A 25,838-nucleotide genomic window follows, 5' to 3' on the forward strand; every position below is an offset into this window, starting at 1 on the left:
GTCTCTCATGGGAAGCAAAGGGCAGTGACTCACAAATTGTGACCACATTCATTGCACTCTCCATCCAGATGGGCCTGAGACAGCTGTGTTCTGGCCAGCAGTGATAGAAAGCACATGTGCTCAAGATGGACCTGGGGTGGAGCAAGACGGAGGAAGGAAGGAGCCACGGCGCAGGACCACCTGCAGATGTCCCACTGGCTCAGTCTCCAACTTGCTTCCTTTCAAGTTTCAGTAAAATATTCAGGACACCCTGTTTTTAGAATCACAATGAAGCAAACGAAAGTGAGCTGATACATATTCAAGGGCACATGTATTCTGACCTGTGTGGGGTCAAACACACTTCTCCTTGGTCCAGTTACCCCAGGTCTGCCCACCCTAACTCAAAAGAGGTCCTCCCCAGAGAACAATTCAGCATCAAGGATGTTGGCCCCTTTGAATCATTCAGGAATTGCATCTCCAGCCAAGGCCACTGCATTTAACTGGGAAATACTTGAATTGATCTCCACCCAGGTCTTTTGCAAATTTCCACTCGGTTTCAAACACACACGCAAAGCCTACTTCGGCAGCCCTTTCAAGAGGCTATGGATGCTCTGTCGAGCAGTTCAAGCTTTGTCTTATGACAAAAATCACCATCAAAGGTGTGTAAAGAGGATGGAGACCAGATCAGAGCCACACAGAAGCAAGGCAATTCCGGTGGTGGGATTTCTAGGCAGAAAGGAAGAAACGACAGGCTGCAAGCAAGGGTCAGGAGGCAGAGGCATCACACCAAGTGGGAGTTGAGACAGGCTTGATCTTGTTCTGAAACCACAGGAAGAGCCGGAGACGAGGTGAGTGGAGTCAGCCAGGACAGAACCGCGGGATCCAGATGGGGCAGGTGAGTGGGTGAGAGGCAAAAAAAAAAGGATGGTTTTCAGCTTCAAGGAAGAAAAGAAGCCTGGAGTTATTAAGCAAATCATAAAAGGAAATTCTGAAAGGGAAAGTAAATCAATGGAGGTATGATTATTCTAGACTGAAAACACCCAGAAGCTTACAATCTATGGCCACGGGGATCTATTTCTCAAATATAAAGACTGCAAGGCAGTGGTCCAGGGAAGCAGCCTGGTAGAAGCATTGCTCCCTGGGCAGGTGTTGGTGTAGCAGTTAAGATGCACTTAGGAGACACCCATGTCCCACGTCAGATGCCTGGGTTCCATCGCAGCTCCACTTCCCATCGCAGCTTCCTGCTAATGTTCACCTTGGGAAGGAGCTGGTGATGCCACGCACGCTTGGCAGCCAGGTACCCATGGCGGAGTCCTACACTGAGTTTCCAGCTCCTGGATTCAGTCTGGCGCAGCTCCAGACGTTTAGGTGTTTGGGGAATAAACTAGCAGATGCAACGAACGCTCTCATCCTGCCTCTCTCTGTCTCTGTGCCTTTTAAACGCATGTTAAAGTTGGACATTTTAAAGTCACATCTTTCCTGTACTCCAAGAACTGAATTTTCCAGAACAGAGAGAAACCACACAGTAGTGCTCTGAAAATAATCAGAGTCTTGCCAGACATTCATACTTTAGTACAGATGAGCTTGTAAAGGCCTATCCCAAGTTGGGATTTCAGGGGCAGGGTGAAGACATGGCCTGAGACTCCAATGTGGCGGCTCTGAGAGGGAATGAAGCTGTAGGATGCATGCCCTTCACCCCACAACCACACCTGAGTGACCAGACAGCCTCCCATTTCCAGCCAGAGCATGCATTGATCCTCTGCTTTCTTTGAAGGCCACCAACACCGCTCCCAGCAGTTATAAGACAAAAGGCACTGGTATTGCCCAGCTGCCCTCTTGGTTAACAAAGGTAGGCCACTCGGTACGTATTTTATTGAATGTACAGAGGGAACACACCTAGACTGTTTACTGTGTAACTAACTAGCCATCATTACTCTCTGATCTGCTATGCTTTCCTTAGCCTCCTGGCCCGGCAGAGTCTATCTCCTACTCCCACTTGACACCTCTCTCTCCCACAGCTCCTTGGCAGCCCAACTTGCTTCCCCGTCAAGAGTTTCCAAGCTCTCTTTTCAGCCTACTCTCTCTGTGGAGGTTCTCAGCCTCCCAGATCACACCCAAGTGTATACCCCAAGTCTGAATCTCTCCTGCGAGCCCCAGCCACCTGATTAAGTGTCCTCTCCCCTCCCTCAAAGTCAACACACCTCACCTGAACCAGTGTCCTTGTCTACCATTTCCTCTCCACGAACAGTTTCTGCATCTGCCTTCGTGTATGGAACCAAAGCAAGGCATTATGACTAAACATAATTTCTCATCTGGTTCCTGATTTGCTAGATGAATAATTTATACAGAGCTCAACGAAGTGGCTTCCTGGGCTGAACCCAAGCAGATCCCAGGGCCCGAGGGCCATCAGCCATCCGTCACTGAAAATGCCCACCTCAGTCATCTGCTCGCTTTCCAATGGCTACCCCTCTGGTCCTAGCCCAGACTCCGCTCATGTCTGCACTAGACACAAGAAGGTCTGGCAGCTCCACTCCACCTGGTCTGGGGCCTTCTCAGGACTGCTTCCACAGTGCAACAGAAGAGTTTTGTAAGATTTATTTTATATTATTTATCTGAAAGAGTGACAGAGAGGAGAGAGAGAGAGAGAGATCTTCCATCTGCTGGTTTAGTCCCCAAATAGCTGCAAAAGCCACAACCACTCAGGGGAAAGCCAAGAGCTAGGAACTATTTCTGGGCTGCCTATTTGTGCGTCAGGGGCCCAAGTACTTGGGTTAACATCTCCTGCTTTTTCAGGAACATTAGTAGGAAGCAGGGTGGAAAGTGGAGCAGCAAGGACTCGAACCAGCACTCCTATGATGCCACGTCACAGGCAGGCTGCTTTTAAAAAGCCCAATCTGAACATTTCAGTTCGCCAGCTTAAAAGTTTTTCAGTGTCTTATGGTACTTAAGAACAATTTTTCAAAATGACTTTTAAATGGGGATCTTGTTTATATCTGACAGGCCACAGCAGTTGTTCCAGTTTTATTATGAACAATGACCTTTTGCTTTCAGAAGTGTCCTGGTTTGCAGGATAAATTAGATTGCCAGCACCACTCCCTTGAAACGCCAACACAGGCTCTGTTGTATCGTCAGCTCTAGTCCCTTCTCCCACCCCATCCTGGGTTCTGTTCTGCTCATTCTCACCTTCCCAAACTTCCAGAATACTATTGCTTCTGCCCAGGGTATCTTCCTCTTACCTCCTTGCCCTATTAATGCCCATGAGCCATTTAGATGTTGCTCGGAGAAACTATTTCCAGAAAAACCCTTCCTCGTCTCCCAACCAGGGCACCTCTGCCAGTGTGCACACCTGGCACTACACTGCCCCATTAGGACTTATACTTCCAGCCAAGGGCAGGGACCCATCTGGCTCAGCTCACCACTCACTCAGTGAAGAGACGGATCTATGGATGGATACTTCTTGCTTTAGACATTGGAAGTGGTAGACGATCTATGAATTTCATTTTATGGATGCATCATGTCATTTTTTCCGGAGAAAATGTAAACCACATTATGTAAAGTTTGAAAGGGACACATGATCATCTAATACAGAGGAAGGAAATATTCAGGAAAGTTAAGTGACACTCAACATTTTCTCTTTTTTTTTCTGGAAGTCCAAAAGAAATGTGGAATGAACTTCAGGCGCTATTTTATTTGTGGGTGACAATGACAAGAGTCCATTCAGAGGCCCTACAATATCTCCTGGATTTGGATATATTTTGCTTAGGATCTGACTTTCTTTCCATTAAGAGAATCAATCTCTCTCTCTCTCTCTCTCTCTCTCTCTCTCTCTCCTTTCTTCCCACTTCCCCTCTTGCATCATTAGCCGTCAAAGCAGACAACTGGTATCCAAGACAGCTTTTCACAATGCATGCAAGAAAACAGAAAGTGTAAGCTCTGTGTGCTGGGAGGGGTGAAAGAGAGACACACTCAAGACCCTTATTTCAGGGCTGGCACTGCAGCATAATAGTAGTGTCAGGCTCCCATATGGGTACCACTTCAATGCCAGCTGCTCTGCTTCCATTTGAGCTCCCTGCTAGAGCACCTGGGAAAGCAGCTGAGGAAGTCTCAAGTCCTTGGGATCCTGTACACACATGGGAAACCCAGAAGAAGCTCCTGGCTTCTGGCTTCAAACTGGCTCATTATGGCCCTTGTGGCCCTTTGTGGAATGAACCAGCAATAAAAGATCTTTCCCTGTGCCTTTCTCTCTTTAACTCTGCTTTTCAAACAAACAAATGACTTTAAAAAAAAAAAAAAAAAGATTCATGGTTGCCAGGTTTCTCAGTCCTCGTTAGAGTAATGTGTGCCATGATAACAAGAGATCAAACAAGCTGATTTGTCAATTCTAGGCTGCGCCATCACACCCAATCATTTCTGGGGTTGTGGATGCCAACCCATGACCTTCTGGGATTACTTACAACTGAGATGTGAAGAAGAAATGTAATAAGTAAAGGTCAACCATCACTCAGCGCACCAAGGAAACAAGATTTTTTTTCCTTTTGCAATAAACTATCAGAAATTTTTAAAAACCAACATTGTATCTTTGATACATATTCACTGCTTAGCACCAATGCTATAATGGACTATTCAAATTACATGGGGGATAATATTTGCTGAGCTCCTGAGTATCTGAAATCACAGACGTTTCTTGAAAGGTCAGCTGTAAAACCCAGTTAATAACTTAGGAGGAAAATGCCTTTCTCGCATCAAAATTCACAATAAAAATAATCTTACCCTGGCAGTATTTCCTTCAACGATGGTTGGCACAAAGACAGCACTCACAGACAAATCCTGTATGATTACAAGACTACTGTGTTCTACAGAGTCACAGATCAAAAAGACCAGTTCCTGTTGCAAGCAGGTAATAGCCCTGTACGACATGCGCCCACACTAGCTTCCAGGAAGAGTTTGGACAGGGCTTTGCAAAGACACGCTTAAACAGCCACATTTTTAATAGCCATTAAAGTCACCGTGCCAAGACCAAATAATGCCACCCCTGAGTGGATGGGAGGAGAAAAGCAAGCAGCTGTGCCATGCACATGGCTGAGAGCTGTGTGCGTTGTCATCCAGAGCCTTGCAAATACCTCAACTCTTTTCTGGCTAGACTTAAATATTGGGGCTGGATGGCAGCCAAGCCATGACAAGACGTACATGTTCCGCCAAGCAAAGCTCTAATGTGCAAATGCCAACACCATATTTTTCACTCTTTGTATTAGTTTGAGGTTCTCTAAAACAAGAATGAACAGTGTCATATTTTTTTCTGAGTTTTTCTACTGCTTGCACAATGGCTTATGGCTGCTACCAAACAAACAAATAAATAAAAGTACAAATGCAACACAGAGTCCTGTAACACAAACCATGGGCTGTTCCCTCTTGCTCATTCTAATATCTTTCTTTATTTCTTGTGTTTGGTACCCCATGCCCCCCCTTTAGGTTTCAACTCTGGAAGGGGTTCACCACCATCTGGTCCATTCCCACAGAGAAAGAATTCATCCTTCTTGCATTCCTGTTTTCACCAGGCCATGCCCCCTGCTTTATGCCTACGGTAGCCTACATGCCCTCCCTCATTTCCAGATGATGACATTAAGAAAAATTCAAGAGCTTCACCACTGTGACTCAGCTAGCAGGAGTCGGAAGCAGATTCAATTGTGGAACAGTTTCTGACCCCTCAGATGGGCAGCAGGCATGAAAGGCCATCCGTCCGCTCTCAGAAGGAACCTTGGGGAGCAGAACTGAGACCCAACAAACAGGCATCCACAGCACCTTGAGGTTTCAGAGGCTGTATGTCTCAGGCCCGGCCCACATGACATGCTCTGCAAGACCTCAGAACCAGGGATGTGGAATGAGCCAGGAGTGACAGACGTGTGAGAAGCTCAGTGTATCAAAGACAGCCACGGGGAGGTGGCAAGATGGAGCAGGTGCTGGAGTTTCAGACTCCATCTCTGCTTCCACTTCCCTCTGTTCTTCATCTTGTTTGCAAAGCATGCATAGTCATGATGCCCACGTGATAAAATGTTTTTAGAAGTGTGCAAAATATCATACAATGTGGCCTGTGACTATATAAGGCAGAGGGTACAGGAAAAGGCTTGCTAGAGCCAAATTCAAAAAGACCTTTAACTGTGCATTAGTGGAACTGAGTACGTCGACCCTATTTTCTAAATGTATTTGCAGCAAAATTTTTCTTCTTTTTACCAGGACACATTCATCACTGTCTCAGGATCACCTGCCCAAGATTCAGGTCACATGAAGTTATAAATGTAGCTTGTATTCTAATGTCACAACCCTTGGCTGAGTCTGTGGCCAGAAGAAAAAACAGATTTCTCAAAGGAAGCATTCACCTACGCAAAGCCAAACAGTCATGAGCGAGAAGGCAATGAAGCAAGCCGAGGTCTGTGTTCTGCAAGAACAACAGTGTGAGCATCAGGCATGCCCAGGGGTCCCTGAGAAGCAGCAGAATGGCCACAAGGGCTCAGCTAATGGGAAGGCAGCAAACATGATTTATGGCATGGCTGGGTACCAGCAAAGCCACCCTGAGCTGTGGGGGATGCAAAGGAAAGAACAAGGCCCCTCCCTCCACCAGGCCAGAGATGAAGACAAATGGACTCAGCCCCTGAAAGAAAGAAATGTGACGCGAAGTGGGTGATAGAAATCCCCAGGAAAGAGATTGCAGTGTGTGTGTTTTGTGGGAGTCTGGCCTATTAGCCAAAGAAATCCATCAGAGCAAAGCCAGACTGAGATTCAGACAGCTGCAAAGGCGGAACAGATCATCTAAATGAGGGGAGGGGATGGGTGAGATGAGGGACCCAGCGAGTGCGTCTAAAGATCACTGGGCACTCTGGTGACGCCTCCTCCACCCTTGCAAAAGAAGAGCCGGCAGATATGGCTGAGATGTCAGAACAGGAGCTGGGGGTGGTGACCTCTGCCAGACATACAGCTGTGGCCAAAGTTCTCTCACTCAAATCTCTCTAAACAGAAGCAGGTCCTTTCCAAGCGTCCACGGGATCTGCAAAGGATGTGCACCTCTGCAAACTGCAGACCAACTCCTGTGCTACTGTGAGAACCAGGTCCAGCCTCCGAAGGGAGCAGCTGCATGGAGGTCGGAACTGGTCAGAGGGCGGAGGCCGAGAGGAGGACGGAGTCAGAACAAGCCAGTACAGACAGACAGCCGACTGCGAGAGTGGCCCCAGTCCCGCCTCTCTGTTCCCTTACATTTCCCCCCATTCCCAAGTGACCCATTTGGGACCGAGGACATGAAGATTCTCATAGAAGCAGAACCCAAGCCCTTTGAATTTCGGAAGCAAAATCAGTTTTGCAAAACTATCCTTTTTAAACACATATGCTTTCTTTGATTAAAGGAACAACTGAAATCTAGTTCAAGGTTATTATTCTATAGGGCTTTCAGGACAAACAGTAATTTTTTATTAAAATAATTATGATTCTAGAGATTTGTTTTTTTACTGGAAGGAAAGAGTTACAAAAAAGAGAGGGCAAGACAGAGCAAAAGCAGTCTCCCATTTGTGTCGTCTTCTACAGCTTCCCTAGGCACCACGGCAGGGAGTTGGAGCAAACATGAAGCAGCAGGAGCTTGAACTGGGCCATCTATGGGTCACAGGTCATGGCTTAGCCTACTGTGCCACAACACTATCACCTGTAACTGCCTCTTAAACTAAAGAAGTCGGGTGGACTCTGGGGGAATGATGCAGCCGCCATCCCCAGAGCACACCTGAGCTATGCCACTTGTTTAAATGGGCCTAGAACTCTAGTAAGCAACACACATTAATCCACACCATTGCCGCAGCTCTCTCAGGAAGCCCTCCCAACCACTTTCCACCAACCCGACTCCAATGAACAGGCTGGTGTGCTTGGTGATTGCCCGAATTCATTTAGCATGCTGACCCAGCTTTGTACCTCAGGATGCCTGCAAGGCACCCATAGCTCTGCTGCTGGGTATGCATCTGTCCCTGCAGAGACAGGAAGTCCAGCCCAGGGACAAACACAGCCACCAGCCCATTCAACTGACAGTCAGCTACATCATGCTTGGCACAGGAAATCCACTATTCAGTCTACCCCAGCTCCAACTGTTGTCACCATTTAGGGAGTAAATGTCTTTATATCTTTATATATGGACAGAAAATGTCTTTATTTCTCCCCCTTTTTCTCTGTCACCCTGTCTTTCATATATATCAAGTACCTCATTTTTTTTAAGTTCATGAAAATGCATATCATAAAAAAACTATAAATGGGTATAAAAAATTTTGTGCTACAAGAAATTTTCAGTTCCGATTTCCACAAACATGTTGAAGTTCCTTTGTTTCATAAGGAATGAACATGGCTGTGTTCCAATGGCTATTTTTGTTTATGGACATTAAAATTTGAACTATATATAATTTTTAACCATTATAGTTTTCTTCTTTTGATTATTTTTGTAACATTGATTTTTTAATAATTCCTACTTACAAGCCCCACAAAAATAGGCAATGAGTGGATCTGGCCAGTAATTAATCCTTGACACTTCAGACGTAAATCAGGAGACACAGAAATAAATAGTTGCACATAATAATAATTGCACATCAATGAACAGTAGCTTGGCCCTTTGCACTCTTAATGGCTCTATGGGTTTTGCAATGGGAAGATATGCAGATGGGAACAGCAGGCCTGTGCTAACGGGACTAGAGGAGTTGCATACTGCATGGAAGAGAGCCAAAGAACAGAGCCAACAGATGCAGATCCTTTGCTATGGCTTCTCATACTGGAATATCCACTCGGGAGCTCTCCATGCTCCTCCACCAAGGGATACTCTGGGGAAAAAACTTGCAAACCCCCTGTATATTTAGAGTTCCTAGCATACAGAGTATGCTGCCAAAAATCAAGTTGGAGCTGTATGCCTTAAAAGAAAAGCACAATGCCAGCTCTACTTTCAGACCAGGGGTGGTCTCCCTGAAAAACCATTGAATTTTATCTGGACAATAAGATGCTGGATTCTATGCATGGCACATGCTTGCAATGAATGAATCTCAACTGAATTTGAACTGTACTACTACAGCAATGTAGAGGAATCCAGCATGGAGGGGAGGGTATGGGGAAGGGTTGGGGGAATTCCAGAGCCTATGAAACCTATAAAACAAAATTAAATTTAAAAATTAAAATTAAATTTAAAAAAAAAGAAAAAGATAAGCACAATGAACCAAGAGGTATGTGCCGTGATCTACTACCAGGCTTGTGGATAAAAGTGATCCAAGAGACAGCCGCTGTTAACGAGCAACATCTAGTCAACCAGGAACGCACATACATTTCAATCCAGCGACATCACTTCTATAAATGTTCTTACATATACTCGTATACCTTGAAAGGACAAGATAAGGTATAATGGTACAGCCAGTTTAGCTGCCTCCTTGACTTTGGCATCCTATATGAGTGCTTTTCAAGTCCTGCCTGCTCTACTTCCAATCCGGCTCCCTGCTGATGCACTTGGGAAAAGCAGTGGAAGACAGCCCAAGTCTTTGGGCCCTGCACCCACATGGGAGACCCAGATCGAATTCCAGGGTCTCAACTTGGGTTCTTGCTCAGGCTCAGCCTTTATGGCCATTTTAGAGAATGAAACAGTGGGCGGACCATGTTTCTCTCTCTGTGACTCTGCCTTTCAAAATCCATCAATCAAAAAGTATGAAAGAACAGAGGAGCAGCATCTTCATGCATCATGGCCTTCTTTGTAATAGCGAAGTGATGGGAAAACCCCAAATGGCCATCAGTAGCAGGTCATCTAGACTATGGGACATCTATACAATGGGCTACTGTGCAAGTGCAGGACTTGTCTGTGTAAGTTTCTCTACAAACAGTTGACCCTCATTATTTGCGGGAATTGTATGTGTAAAGCCACTGAGAACACCGACCATAGGCAGAATGCAAGATTAGTTTGCCACGAGCCTCTATCACAGTGTTTTCATGGCCAGATCGATAGGTAACCTTGTTTGATGTCTGTTTCTGTGTATAGACACATTACTTAATATACAGGGCTGATTCATTACCGCTGGACTCCCAGCCACTGGTACTATAACTCATGTCTGAATGAAGCTTAACACACGATTTTTCCCTAAGGCACAGGGCAGTCTTCTTGCACTTAGGAACTCTGGCCAGCATTCCGGCACTTAGTTAGATGGGTCGTTTTAAATAGTAAATCACAAGCAAAAGGCACAACAGAAAAGCATGAGCCTAAAAAGATAGCCAAAAGGGCACATGTCTGAAACCGAAAGACAGAGGGTCACCTTGTCTGACCTCAACTGGGGACTGGCACCATTGTATGATTCCAGCTGTCGCAGGCCTGTGCGTGTCTGAAAATGCCCACACAGCGAAGGCAAAAAGTGATCTGAGGTTACAGAAAAACTGCAAGGGTAGAATCTACAAATAATAAGGTCCTTTTGTATACACACACGTACACAAGCACAAATAAACATACACACTCCTGATTTCACATTCAATGAGCTCTAAGATAGACGCCATGAAGTGAAAAAGGCAAAAGTCAAACAAGGCATGCATGACACTCTCATTTGTACAAAATACAGGAGAGGGCCTAGCAGCTAAAGCCCTCACCTTGAAGGTGCCGGGATCCCATATGAGCACCGGTTCTAATCCCGGCGGCCCTGCTTCCCATCCAGCTCCCTGCTTGTGGCCTGGGAAAGCAGTTGAGGACAGCCTAAAGTCTCCCTGCACCTGCGTGGGAAACCCAGAATAACTCCTAGCTCCTGGTTTCAGACCAGCTCAGCTCCAGCCATTGCGGACACTTAGGGAGTGAATCATCGGACAGATCTTCCTCTATGTCTCTCCTCCTCTATATATTTATCTGACTCTGCAATAAAAATAAATAAATCTTAAAAAAAAAAACACAGGAGAAAGCCTACCTGTCCATATCAGCATGGAATCTCTCTAGAAGGGTAACTGGTGGCAAGGACACTTTTCACTGAATTTCCTTTCTGCCCTACTGATGGTATCAGTCCCTACAAAGTCAGACACGACTCCGTGTTGCAAGAGAAACCTTCCAGTTTCAAAGAGCAGACAATACTGTTTCTGAATTAGTCACAAACACCCTTTTCAAATGGATATTACCAACAAGGCTTTGAAAACATAAACACAGGAGGGGTTAGCTGCTGCCCAAGATGCCAGCATCCCACACCAGAGCCTGGCTTCCAGTCCAGTTCCCTGCTAATTCATACCAGGGAAGGCAGTGGAGGACAGCCTGGGCATTTGGGTCTGTGCCACCCATGTGGAAGACCTGGAAGGAGAACCAGGCTCCTGGCTTCAGCCTGGCCCAGCCCTGGCTGTTATGGCCAGCCCAGGTAGTGAATCAGCAGACACAATATCTGTCTATTTCTCCTGCCTTTCAAATAAATAAAATACAACTCATAAGTAATTACACAACACATCAACTCCTGTCTAGATGTAGGGGTGTGGATCAATGCTAAGGAGCTACAGTGTGGTGATCCAAGATTTTAGTAGCCCAGTTCCTGTTCATTTCTTCCCTGAATGTAGACTTTTCTTTTTTGTACACAACAATGTTTTATTTAAGATACTGTTTACAATCCTACTTCCCCATTTGCATGAACAGTAAAAAGAAAAGCATTACTTATTCAATATAAAATGCCAAATAAAGGAAAAATGTCTGAATACTCAGAAATGTCTAGAGGGAAGCAAAGAAGAATGGGGTCTGAGGATAAGCGGGAGCTGGCCACTGGAGAGTGGATTGTGAGAGAAATCCCTCCGCCCAGTGCATGTCAAAGGAGATGAACACAAATTCTCCAGGGCTTCAGGGAGAAGCATCTGCTTGGGTTAAAGTCAAAACAGGAAACAGACACTAACTATTCAAAGGTAGGAAATGAAGAAGAGCATCAGTCATGCTTTCTAATAAGCTATTGGAGAATAAGAAAGAAACGCACTGAGCTTCATCATGATCAGTATCATTGCACGGGCTCAGCCTAAAATCTAACAAAAGCCAGTCTAGAACCAAGGGTTGCCGTGGACCCCATGTGCGTGTCTGCAGGACTCATCACAAGTGGTACCTGCTTGACAAACCCCAGCTACTTTTGCAGCCTTGCTCAGCACTGCCTGGGCTCCTTGGCTCTGGACCCAACAACAGCTTCAAAACCCAAGATAAGACCAGGTGGGGAAATCCTAGTGGTATGTTCCAGGAAAGCAGGCTCTTTGGCTGCAGCCTGACTAATTGGGGGCAAGTTTCAATGCTTTTCTGGGCCTCAACCTTCCACATTGCACTAGAAGGGACTTCATTTATCTCTTTTTATTTGAAAGGTAGAGAGGGAAAGATATATATTGAGAGAGAAAGAGAGGTCTTTCATATGCTGGTCCACTTCCCAAATGGCTGCAATGGCCAGAACAAGCCAGTGTGAAGCCAGGAACAAGGAGTTTGATAAACCCCAGGGCTCCCATGTGGATGCAGGTCCCCTAAGCACTTGGGCTGTCTTCCATTGCTTTCCCACATAGCATGGAGCTGGACTGGAAGTGGTGCAACTGGAATTCAATCCCCATCCATACGGAATGCCAGCACCACAAGTGGAGATTTAAGGTACTACATCAAGGTGCTGCCTTGAATGGATTCTGATTGGATGGACTCCTCCCAGCCTGGAATTCAGCAGTCCCTCAGCTCTGCTGACAGTTCAGCCCTAAAGGCAAGCACATTCGCAGCAGAAGGTGACACGACCTCCCAGCCTCCCGCCTTTAGAGGGAACTGTACTGCCTCAACATAAGAGCAGTGCCTAATTAACACAAATTGGTGATAGCAGTTGGCAATTACAGATGTCTTTGAGAATCAAACAAGTCAATGAAAAGGTAAGACTACATCGAATTTTTTACTTGCAAGTGTTATTTTTCCAAGCAGATTTTTCCTGCCTTTATGGAGGTCAGGGCTGAGAATAGAACCAACCCAGGGGTTACAACCACCAGCTGATAGAAGTGATGGACTGTGGCGGGTACTGCGCTTACTATTACATGTAGGAGCCTGGACTGGGAACACCTCAAAGTTTCTTTGGGGATTCTCCTGAACAAAATGGAGGAATTGAAACATTAACTAAGAAAAGATGGAAGACAGGGCCCGGCGGCGTGGCCTAGCGGCTAAAGTCCTCGCCTTGAACGCCCCGGGATCCCATATGGGCGCCAGTTCTAATCCCGGCAGCTCCACTTCCCATCCAGCTCCCTGCTTGTGGCCTGGGAAAGCAGTCCAGGACGGCCCAATGCACTGGGACACTGCACCCGCGTGGGAGACCCAAAAGAGGTTCCAGGTTCCCAGCATCGGATCGGCGTGCACCGGCCCGTTGCGGCTCAGTTGGGGAGTGAATCATTGGACGGAAGATCTTCCTCTCTGTCTCTCCTCCTCTCTGTATATCTGACTTTGTAATAAAAATAAATCTTTAAAAAAAAAAAGGAAGAAAAGATGGAAGACGGAGTAGATCAATCAACCACCTAAGCTATATGTTGGCAGCGAAATACTGGACAAGGGGAAACTCTAAGATGGACTATGTTAATCAGTGGAGTCTGCACCAGTCTCATCATTCCTGGACTGTTGCTGATGATATGTTGGAGCTTCTAATTGATCGGGGTGACGCTCTGCTGGCTCTGCCTTCGAACCTGAGAGGACATCCCTAAAAGGCCATTGAACTTAACTGGACAGTGGGGTTGCTGGACTCTATGTACGGTGTGTGCTTGTAATGAGGGAATCCCAACAGAACTTGAGCTGTGGTTATGCATCAAGGTGAAGGAATCCACCATGGGGGAAGGGTTTGGGGTGAAGGGGGGAGAATCCCAGTACCTATGAAATTGTGTCATGTAATACAATGTAATTAATGAATAAATGAGTAGAGAAAAAAAAGTCTATGGCCCAAGAGCGTGAAGACAGTGAACGGCACCAAGGGCTGAAAACCCTGAGCACCCCAATGGACTGGACCATCTCCAGAGTCCTCTCTGGCCCTGATGTTCAAAGGACTGCAGAAAATGTCTCCGAGGTCATCAACTCTAACAAGGTATTTCTCATTTTATTTTACCCAGAAGTGTGAAATATCTTGCTGCAAAATTTTAGAGGGGGAAAAAAAAAGAAAAAAGAAAATCCAGAAGAGGCTTCTAAAATAAAAAAATAAAATAAATTAAAAAAAAAAACAGCCTGTGGAAACAGAGATTCAAAACCTGGAATTGCAGGGTGAGGGTGTGAGCCCACTAGGGGAGCTGTGGGGGCTCTCCTGCTGGGCCACTGCTCCTGCTGGTGAGCACGAGTGCTGGGACTGGGGCAGACCAGGCTGGGCAGGGATAGGACACTTGTTGGCCTGCATGTGAATTGGGTTGGGGGAGAGATAGGCTGAGCTAGCCAACTGTCTCCACCAGTGCATGCCAAGATCCTGGGTGGGGAGTGGGTCCAGAAGGCAAAATTCCACTGGTAAGCATGGGTATAAGGGTTTGGGGAGGGCCTAGCTAGACAGGCGGTGGCAGCCACCAGCATGAGTGTGGGCTGGGTAGTGAGGTCAGTTGGGTTGAGCTAGACTCCAACACCCATTGATATATATAAGAGCTGAATGGGATGTGAGCAGACCAGAACAGAACATCTGGTACCATACAGAGGAATAAGGAAAGAAAAAAATTGGCCAACTACCTCAGTGAAGCTTGACAGCAAATTTCTGGTTGGCAGACTCTAAGGTGGACCATGAAGGTTCTAAAGGTAGACTCTAAGGTTCGGCCAATGAACCTTGGAAGGATTTCCTCATCCTTGGATCTGTGAGATCAGCAGCATGTCAGAACTATCGAAACTGCTTGAACAGAACCCTCAGAATATGCCGCACATCGGGGAGCCTGAGATGACATCAGGTGGCTGTTCCCCATCGCCGGGTCCTGAGGCAGTTGGGAGGCTGGGTGCGGTTGCTTCCCTTACCTTCCCTCTTCCCCCAGATAGGGCAAGAAGAAAAAGAAAATGTGAAAATAATGGTCTCACCTACTTTCCCCTAATCCTCAACCCTTTCCACCCTAAACAACTATGTAAACATCATTGAAAATAAAATTTATATAGATAAATAGAAGCTGGGATTTGGAGACCATTGTTGCAGCACAGCTGGTTAGGTCACCACCTGCTGATGTCATAACCCTCTATGGGTGCCAGTTTGAGTCCTGGCTTCTCTGCTTCCAATCCAGCTCCTGCCAATGTGTCTGGGCAAAGCAGCAGAAGATGGGTTCAAGTGCTTGGGCCCCTAGTACCCACATGGGAGATCTGGATGAATCCCTTGACTCCTGGATTCAGCCATGCCCAGTCCCGGACATTGCAGCCATGTGGGGCATAAACAAGCAAGTTGCTTTCTCTCTCTCTCAATTTCTCCCTCTCTATTTCTCTCTCTTTGTCTGTGTGTGTGTGTGTGTGTGTGTGTGTGTGTGTATCCTTCTCTCTGTAATTCTGACTTTCAAATATGTATATGTAGATATATTAATGAAAATGACAGCAGCAATGACAAAGATCCTCCGACCTGCAGTAGCTAGGGCAGGAACAGACTTTGGAGAAGCCAGTGTGCTTGTGTCATGCTCACCCAAGGGATCTGGAATGAGTGTATAGACCTGAAGCACTATGATTACGGCAAGGCACAAGTGCGACGAGGGCAAGAAGAGCAGACACAAGCAGTCTGTTTTCAGAAGCCACTGATACTGCTGGGTATTCAGAGCAAATAAGAAAGCTCTTTCCAGTTAGGGGACATCAGGGCCCAAACTCGACCTGACCCCTGGGGGCAACAAGGGTGCTAGAGGGAGACTGCTGGCATTCACAAGGCAGTGGGATTACCAAGAGCTGGATACAAACGAGTTCTCTCAACAGGGTTTTAGGGTGAGCCCACACAGCATCAAACCTTTCTCTTCTTCCCATGTCACTACCACGCAGGAAACGAACAAAGACCATCCCAACAAGAACAAACAAAAGATGCTTGTTGCAGGCCAGCTGCAACAAGGGAATCTGCCACCATCACACATGTTTCCAGGAGATTCAACGGTAAGGCAGAGGAGGAAGAAAACGTGGAAGTGAGAACAAAGGACGTGTGCTGATAGGAGGCACGGGGCAAGAAGTAGCTGTAGGCAGCCAGCAAGAAGCAACGCAACCTCTGCGATCGGTTACAGTGCACATGTGGCGTTTCTCTGCTTGGGCATCAGATGGAATCAGAAGCCAGAATTAGAGGAGCTGTCAATGGTTCGTCAAGCAAGGGCTCTAGCGTATCATCACAGGATTACTGTGGGTCATCCTAGATCACTCCTGGGAACTGCAATCAGACTTCTTGCAAGTCCAAGCTGGATGCTGGTGTGAACAATGGCTTTGTTGTTTCCACACTGGAAGCTACAGGTTATAGGCCAGAATGGTATCTTTATTCCTGATCTCCCATTGTTCATTTACAAATTGGACTTAAAGAAAACAGGTCCAAATAATTAGCAAGCCACTCTCAAAACCCTAGAGAAGGGCAGGAGTCAGTTTCTGCACTGTTTCCAAGCCATCAAAAGACATAATGGGAATGTAGATTCACTGATGATATGTATACACAGTGTAACAAAAAGAGCAGCCGGTTCTTCCAGAAAGTCTGGTCATTTGTTGCTTTTTTGTTTACTGATTTTCTTTTATACTATGATTAATAAATGATAGGGAAATGATTTGATAAATAAATCATGGGAACATGAAAGCTTGTATGCCCCAAGATACACTGAGGAAGGATTTTCAAAGCCGGCTTTAGTGAAGCAGACTTGCAACACTAAAATCCCAACACTTCCCTCACCAACTGCCCCGGGGCCACAGATCAGAGGAGGCCAGCTAAAATGGGAGTCCTAGGTTCCCTAGGAACATGGCCAGCTTGGGCCTGGGACTCCCTTCTGCTAGTCACTCTAGGCCCTACCCAGGAGCTCGGGGCGTGAGTGGATACAGAACAATCTGCCCAAGCAGTCGCTGGCTGCCTAGTGTGGCTTGCAGTTCCATTGTTTCTGAGCGTTGTTGTTTTTGTTTGTTTTGTTTTGGGTTGAGACACTACAAGACTGTTTGAATGAAGATTGCTGGATCACTTTAAGACATGAACCAATTCGGAGCATAGGCCAAGCATCTCACAGTCAAGACACCCTCATCCTGTGTGGCAGGGCTTGGGTTTCCGTTTGACCCCATCGCTGATTCTGAATTCCGGCTGATGCAGAGGCAGCAGGGAGAGTTCAGGTAGTTGGGTTCCTGCCACCCACACGGTAGACCTGAACTGATTTGCAGGCTGCTGGCTCCAGCTTATCCACTGCAGGCGTTTGAGAAGTGGACCAGATAGTGATGGGAGCACTCTCCCTCCTTCCCTCCCTCTGTAGCTTCCCTCTGTTTCTCCCCCTCCCTCTCCCTCCCTCTCCCTCCCTCCCTTCCTTCTTCCTTTGCTTTCCTCCATCCTTTCTTCTTCCTTTCTCTCAGCAAATAAACACAATTTAATTTCTTCAAAAATACCATTCTGTTGTCTCTGCTAACATGCTTGTCTGAAAGTAGAACTGCAGTGTGGTTATGGGACAAGCTGGTTTAAGCTAACTCTCGTGGCTCAATCACTTTTTTCCCCTTAGGAGAATGCCCATGAGATGTTGCTGTCCCCCTCCCATGCCCTTACAGTCCCATCTAGCCTAGGTCTTAGATCCACATCAGCTCTTCAGGCATGTCTCCCCTCACTTGGTCACCTTGCCAGGAATGCACCGGCCTTTGATTTCCGTGGGTTTTAAAAAATAACATGGCAAAATTTTTCCTTATACTATCATAGCTATTTTAGTGCATTGTTTATCTCCCTACCATGTAGCACATTTTTTAAAACATTTTTTAAAGTTATTATTTATTTTAAAGGCAGAGACAGGGAGAGAGAGAAAGAGAGTGAAAGAGAGAAGTATTCCACCTGCTGATTCACTCCACAAAAGGCCCCAGTAGCCGGAGCTGGACCAGGCCAAAGCTGGGTTTCTCACATGTGGGTCTGTGTCACACGTGGGTTGGCCTTCCTCCATGGCCTTCTCTGGAGTATCAGCAGGGAGCGGGATCAGAAGCAGAGTGAGTGCCCTGATACGGGGTGCGGGCACCGTGAGCAACTTAACCCTCTGACCCAAAAGTCACCTTCCATGAATTCTTTCAGGCAAGCCTGTGTCTTCTTTGTTTCCCCAGTGCCCAGGGTATCACACACACTTTTGACCCACCATTTCCTTTTACAATCACAATGGCCCAATGAGGAAAGCATAATGGCCACTGTCTGATAAAACCAAGTTATCACAAAAGCAACGGTCAGCTTCCAGTCTTAACACCAAGGGCTGTCAGAGCTAGCCATATCCCTGGATCCTAGCAGCTGGCATCAACCCCGCATCCCCACGACATCGCCTGCCTTCAGGAAGCTCCAGTGGCTGCTCCTTTGAGGTTATAGGTAGAATACACTGAGCGTCCAAGTTGGTCTGGGTGCACTTAGCTCACAAAGCGTGCTTGGCATTCGCTCAAAGCACTGGTCCCCGTGCACAGCATTTGGCCCTACATGGCTCTCTTGGTCCCTCTTTCTGTGTCCTGTTAAAAAACGCTCATGTACAGGTGCTGTAAAACGTCTCCCCTGGTCATATCTTCCTGCTGAAGAAGAAAGGAAGCTGTATACAGCAGTGGGAAGGAAAGAGGATGCCAGGTACTGCTGCCGGCTCAGGATGCACCTGCTACACTTGGAGCCCGCTCTGAAAGTGGAGGGCACGAGGTCTGTGCTTAATCCGCAGCATTTATCACAAAGGCCTCTGCAGTTAGCGATAGGAATATTCCGCTTATTAGGAAAGGCAACCCCTGCTGGGCGGAAGGCAGATTGATTGCACCGGCCTCCGACTTGGCCCTGCTGAATTAAGCCCTTCACTCTGGCTGGATACCCTCGGAGCCACTTTCTAATTGCCATTTGTCTTAGGGCTCCCTCAGGGAGCGGGTGGGGAGTGGGGGAGAGCTGCTACTTCAAAAGCCTCTGCAGAGTCTGATTTGCAGGAGATACACAGTCCTCGTGACACATGAACAAACTGGTACTCTGTTTCCCATGCCTTAAGAAACATGAAGTATGCACAAAGGCAAGCGGCTGAGGTTTGTGACAAGCTGGCCCTTCAGGATCTGTCTGTTGTTCCCTGGTCCTTGTCACCTGTCACCCAGCTTTGCTGTGTGTCCCCTGTACCTCATCCCAGGGCAAAAATCATCAGGAAGTCTTCCAGCATGATACTGCAGGGTCTGACAGGAAAAGAAACCATTAGGATTTGCTGTAATATTTCGGCAGTTTCCAATCAACTTTCCCGTTAGCCTGACTAGATACCCTTCCTGCCCTTGTGAGAGCTCTCAGCAGACAGAACAAGTGCCTCAGAACTGCAAGGCGCACAGCTACTCACATTTTCTGAGCGAAGCCTCTTGGCAGGACAGCCCCCATCTCTGGGGTGCAGCATGTAATACAGTCGGACTTTGCTGGCATGCTTTCGGCTCTGGGGAGAAAAGGAAAAAACATGAGTTGTAAGGCAGAAGGCATCCGGGGATGACTTGAAGCGGCTGGTAACAGAAAATGCAAAGAAATGTGTGTAGCAGACACCACCCTTCCACGCTCCAGGGTTGGTGTTTCAGACAGGTTAAAGGGCGGGCCTAGAGCTGCAAAGCCCCAGGTCATCTCAGAATGAGACAAAGGTGCAGGCACAAAGAGATTTTAGCCCCGAGTGGATGACTATTGAACTGTCCCCCAAAGTTCAGTTACAGCAACTAGCACAATGGTCAACAGTGAGGCACAAAGCAGCAACAAGGGGATTGGTTTTTCTCCCTCACTCCTGCCACCTCTGCCAGCGTCCACGTGAACAGGAGGTCGGAGTGAGGAGCAGAGCCAGGTATCAAACCCAAATAAAATGACTCTCCTGCCTGTGGTGTCACCATGCTTATGAGAGTGCCACAAAAGGATGGGAGCATGGGCGACACTCAAACTCCACCCCCAGAGAACACTGAAGTCCCCCCACGCACACACCTCCACTCCCTGGATCTCTTTATCCTACAATGGGATGGCCCTGATGCTCACAGGGGGGCAGCACCTTCTCGAATACACCTGAACTCCTTCATCAGCGAGCCTTTTCTCTCTGCGTGTGGATAAGCCTCGTCCCTCTGCTGACTTCCTGCAAATCCTCCCTGTGTCAGAAACAAGAATTTAGACCCAGCCACCACTTGTCATCAGGGTGCATAAGAAATTGCTAGCTGCATAACACTAAGTACCTATTGCTGCAGAGGAACTGACTCTTCCCCATCCATTGCTGCAGCTCTCTGCTCCCCACCCCTGCCCATTAGAGTGACAACCTTCTTTCTGAAGTCTTTGCTCCTTTTGGCGATTATCTACAGGTGAGTTTGCAGCAAGCCCCGGTAGAAGGCTGACTTTGAAGATCAGCCACAAAGGCACAACAGCTTTCAGAGAACACGCAGTTGGTTGCATCCTGTTTGCAGGATACACTGTCGGTCTTTCGGGTGGACTGTACTCATCCATCACCCACTCAGTGTCTACAGCCAGAAGGTCTTGCTCCCCGACAGGCTCTGACCGTGCTGACGGCTTGAATGGGTGTGAACGTGCGTGAACGTGCGTACTGTAACATGAGCGTCTTTACTGAGGCATCAAAGCACTAATGTCTCATGTTCAAACGTATTGCCAACATCTGTAGCCTGTTCTAAGTGACCATGTAAGTTGTGTTAAAATAAATGGAAATGATCGGTTTATGTGAAAGGCAGAGTGAAAGGTCAAGATGACCGATCTGCTGGTTCACTTGCAAATGGTCAAGCAGAAGGCAGGAGCCCTCCATCCTTTTCTCCCACGGAAGCCGCGGACTCACACACCTCCTGATGCCTTTCCAGGCATGTTAGCAGGAAGGGGATTGGCTGTGGAGCAGCTGAGAGTCCCACAGCATCCATACAAGATGCTGCCGGCATTGCAGGTGGTGGAATAGCCCGGTGCACCACAATGCTGAATCAGGCGATTATCTGGAGTCTCTTTTGACAGGAGGATTGGCAGAACAGAAAGAGATCTGTGTGGATTTGTATCAAATGATTCATATGGTTCGGCTTCAGCGTGTTTTTGAGAATGACACAGGGCAGAAGTAGCAGTCTACCTTTTGCAAACATGCTAGCCACTAAAACCTGTACACATCTTCCACTGGTTGGGCCACTTCCAGAGGTGGAAGGTAGCAGTAACATAATGCCACAGTGAAGAGCAGCAAGGAACATTGAAAATCCTGCAAAGGACCAGTGTTGTGGTGGAACAGCCAAAGCTGCAACCCCGGCACAGACATACCATACAGGTGCTGGTTCACATCCCAGCTGCTCCACTTCCCATCCAGCTTCCTGCCAAAGACTGGGAAAAGCAGTGGAAGTGTTTGGACCCCTGCCACTCACAGGGGAGACATATATGGATTGAATTCCAGGCTCCTGGCTTCAACCTGTCCCCCCCTGGCAATGGTGACAGTAGGGAAATGAACCAGCAGATGGAAGATCTCTCTCTCTCTCTCTCTCTCTCTCTCTCTCTCTCTCGTATGTATGTGTTTTCCTTCCTCCCTGCTCTCTGTAACTCTGCCTTTCAAGTGAATAAATAAATCTTTAAAAACAAAACCGGGCCCGGCGGCGTGGCCTAGCAGCTAAATTCCTCGCCTTGAATGCCCCGGGATCCCATATGGGCGCCGGTTCTAATCCCGGCAGCTCCACTTCCCATTCAGCTCCCTGCTTGTGGCCTGGGAAAGCAGTCCAGGACGGCCCAAAGCTTTGGGACCCTGCACCCGCGTGGGAGACCTGGAAGAGGTTCCTGGTTCCCGGCATCAGATCGGCACGCACCGGCCCGTTGCGGTCACTTGGGGAGTGAAAACATCGGATGGAAGATCTTCCTCTCTGTCTCTCCTCCTCTCTGTATATCCGGCTTTCCAATAATAATAATAAAATCTTTAAAAAAAAAAAAAACTGATCTAGGCAATGCAGCAGCCAGAGGCAGGGCCTGGGCTGCTGCCGGGGGCACACACACGTGATCACCAGGGAAAGGAGCTGTGATCCTGCGAGCTCTTACAGACTTCCTCTGTCGTCAGTTAGCACAGAAGGTGGTCTCTTGACTCCTGCCTCCCTCTCCCATCTCCTGCCAGCCCTGGATTCCCAGCCTGCACAGTCAGGCCACAGCCAAAGTCTCACCACACACAGCTGCATCGTGTGGATTTCTTCTTCCTCTTCCCTAAACTATTCCATTTCATTCCAGAAGATTTTTCAGCGAAGTTGACTGTTCCACAGGTGCAATTTGACAGAATGAGAACCCATTGCTGAACAGAAAAGGGAAATCAATGACGAGGCGGGTGGCATCGCATGCGCGCTGAGAGCCCCTAGGCCACAGGCAATGACTCCTGCGCCCATGAGCCAAGGGTGTGGGTTCCCATTCTCCGATAGGCTGATGCCACCCCAGAGCTGCTTCCTAATGATGCTGATGGGCAAAGGGACAGAGGTCCTAGCAGGTTGCTCCAGGACACCCTCCAGCCTGCCTGGGCCAGGGCCCAAGGCCTGGAACCCAGTGGTGAGGAAGTGGCTGCATCCTCACCTCTCTGCTTAGCATACCCAACTTTTTTCACAAGATCATATTTTCAGAGTCACAGCACCCACCTCCCACTTCAAAGCAAAACTCCCTGAAATTAGACACAGATGCCTCACACCTTCCATTTCGTGTTGAAAAAGTAAAATTAAAATAATAAAAAGTACCCTCCAAAAATGTAAGAATGCAATCAGTGCAGCGATGTTCAACACAGTGTTACCTATATGGGGACAAAAACACAGGAGAGAGAAAGTCGCAAGTTCATCAACAGGAAGCCAAGGAAGGCGGCCAGGGCAGTGCGCACACCTTCCACAAAACATGGGCAGGAGAGCTTCCAGTACAAATGGGGAGCGGAAAAGGCTCAACTCAAACTACACATATATGTTATGATCACAACTATTTGCGCGTTCAGAATCACACCAACAAGAGGCAGAAAGGCAAAAATAAAAATCATTTAGTAAAATAGAGGGAGTAAGGGAGGCTTTGCATCTACACTGTAAACGCAGTAAGAAACGAGCAATGCTGAACCCATAGTCGTTTCATACCAGTGTACTTGCTACATATGGTCATTGTCACTGGTAATGCGAGCCGCTGTTACAGAGGGTCCTTACAAATCTCGGTGTGTAATTCACCCCACGTGTGACTGCTATTGCTAATGGCTTATCCGCCACCAGAATGAGTTTTGTTTGTTCTTTTTTCAGTTGCACTGTTTGGTGTCAGGGGATCCTTCTTCACTCAAGAACCATGACTGTTACTGCAAATTTTGGCACGTCCAGTTGGTACTTGCAATTCCAAGCAACAGACAGGGACAGCAAGGCCAATGCCACCTGCACAAAGAAAAGGTACATCTGAGACTGGCTCTCACACCGTGCAAGAAACACAAGCACCACCAATGAGTCCTGATCACTTTTGAAAAAAAAAATGTATACTAACACTTCACAATCCTAAGAGTAACAAGAACACAGACTCTTAAGCCAAAGCAATTTTAAAGAAAAAAGTGTTACCCATGTGAAGGGTAGAAGTACAAGTAGGACAGAATTTCAGGAAGGACGAAACCAGGATTGTGGTGCAGTAAACTAGCATCTGCTATGCCAGCAGCCATTATCAGAGCACCAGTTCGAGTCCCAGCTGCACTGTTTTAATCCATCTTCTAGCTAATGCTCCTTAGAAGGAATCAGATGATGGCCAAGATCATGAGTTCCTGTGTCCTTGGAGTTCTAAGTTCCCGATTCCAGCCTGGCTCAGCCCCAGATGTTGCAACCATCTGGGGAATGAACCAGCAGATGGAATAAAGGGTTTGCTAGCTTGCTCACTGGCTCTTCACTGTTCCCCCCCTCCAAAAGTTCTTTAACATAATTTGCATTAATATTTTTTTCTTAAGCAAAAGGCATTTCTTTCACTTGAACCATGTCAATTTGCAGCTTCCCAGTTGGGCCTGAAATGAACGACTCTTCCATTTTAAGGAAAGCCTCAACAACTGAAGCGAGGCACTGTGATGGGTCAGACATAGCTGAAGATGGGTTTATTTTCCTGAAACAGTCTCTTGCACTCACAGCTTCCTCTCAAGTACAATTCCAGGAGAGTCTACTCCAGGGAGCAGGATAAAGAGCAAACAGATCTGAGTTCAGAGACATTGCTGCAGAAAAAGAGGGCAGAACACACGAAAACATCACGGCCTTGTGCCCCACCTGAATACCCATTCCAACAGGACAGCTCCCATTAAGAACAAAATGCACAACTCAAATTTGCTTCCCAAGAGGCTACTGATTGTTGGCCTCCTGACTGTGGGGCAAACAAAGCAAACTCTGTATTTGCATAATGCTTGGAGCAGCTTTCAAAACATTCCCCCATTTATCACTTTGATCCATCCTCACATCAGAACAGAGAGGCTGGCAGGAAAGGCCTTATCTCAGTTAAGCTTTACAATCCGTTCCTGATTTCCAAGATAAGCCTTCCACCATTTTCCTTCATTTCTACATCTGATTACATCTCACAGAAACCCACAAAAAAAGGCGAAGGACTTTAAAGAAAATGGAAAACCTAGAGCAGACCATAGTTGTAGAATGATCCTAGCCTGGCAGCATGTTTCTCCATGGGAGCTAGAGGAGCCGGTCAAGGACAGGATGACCATCCGGTCAAGGACAGGGTGGATAGGACAACCAGCATGGTTATTGGACTGTGCCCAGTTGGTAGGAGGCAAGGGTGTCTTCTCACACAATGGAAAGAGAAGCTGCCCTGGGCTTAACGGCTCCATCACTGAAGACCCCGGGAAGGGAGTGACCATTGGGAAGCTGGGACACTGCCTCATTGGCCCAGAGCAGACAAACCCAATTGAAAATCAAATATGAGGTCTTCTAAAAGTTTATGGAAAATGCATGTTGTAAAGTGACGGGGGTGCTGGAGGAGGGAGAGGTAGAGATCTTCCTTCTGCTGGTTCAGTCCCCAAATACCCACAACAATCAGGGTTGTGCAAGGCTGAAGCCAAGAGTCAAGAACTCCAACCAAATCTCCCACATGGATGTCTGGGACCCAAATTCTTGGGACATCTTCCAACCAGGGTTTGAACTAGTTCTCCAACAGGCATCACAAGCGTGGATCTACCCGCAGCACGATAGCACAAGCCCCTTTTAATGCCATTTAGTCACGGACTTTCTCAAGTGTCCTCGTGCGTGTTGGGGACTGCCTCCAACACAGAGGTGCAAGAGATAATGGTCCCTGGGTTCCAGCTTTAGAACTCCACCCGGGCTACAGAGCTACCAAAAGAGTCTGAAGACTCTGTAGGCCAGGGCCTACAGCTCAAACTGGACCAAAAGGGCCCTCAGAGAATACAAGGCCAAGCCAGGCTTCGTGAGATCACGTGGAAGGTTCTGATGAGTGACAGTTATGAAAAAAACCGTGTGATGTCCAATAAGACTTTTTCAAAGAAAAGATAACATTTTATTTTTATTTGAAACACCCAGTTACACAGAGGAGAAGAGACAGAGACAGAGAGAAAGATCTTCCATCAACTGGTTCACTCCCCAAATGGTCTCAATGATTGGAGCACGGCCAATAAGAAGCCAGGAGCTTCTGGATCTCCTATGTGGGTACAGGGACCCAAGGGCTTAAATCATCCTTCGTTGCTTTCCCAGGTCATTATCAGAGAGCTGGATCAGAAATGGAGCCCACGTTGGATGCCAGGATTGCGAGCGGAAGCTTACTCTACTACGCCATGGATCAGCCCATAAACCAGCAGTATGTACAAGCAAT

The 25,838-nt window shown here is 47.3% G+C and overlaps 1 protein-coding gene across 1 annotated transcript in view; it reads right to left on the minus strand.

The window, feature by feature from the left end:
* Positions 1-25,838, minus strand: part of ZMAT4 (zinc finger matrin-type 4) — a 336,711-nt gene that overhangs the window by 268,934 nt on the left and 41,939 nt on the right. Inside the window, exon 2 of the mRNA XM_004592728.2 lies at positions 19,405-19,494. Coding sequence (XP_004592785.2) covers positions 19,405-19,494 — 90 coding nt within the window. The remainder of the gene's footprint in view (positions 1-19,404; positions 19,495-25,838) is intronic.

The sequence above is a fragment of the Ochotona princeps genome, chromosome 11 (assembly GCF_030435755.1).
Source record: "Ochotona princeps isolate mOchPri1 chromosome 11, mOchPri1.hap1, whole genome shotgun sequence".
Lineage (NCBI taxonomy): Eukaryota > Metazoa > Chordata > Mammalia > Lagomorpha > Ochotonidae > Ochotona > Ochotona princeps.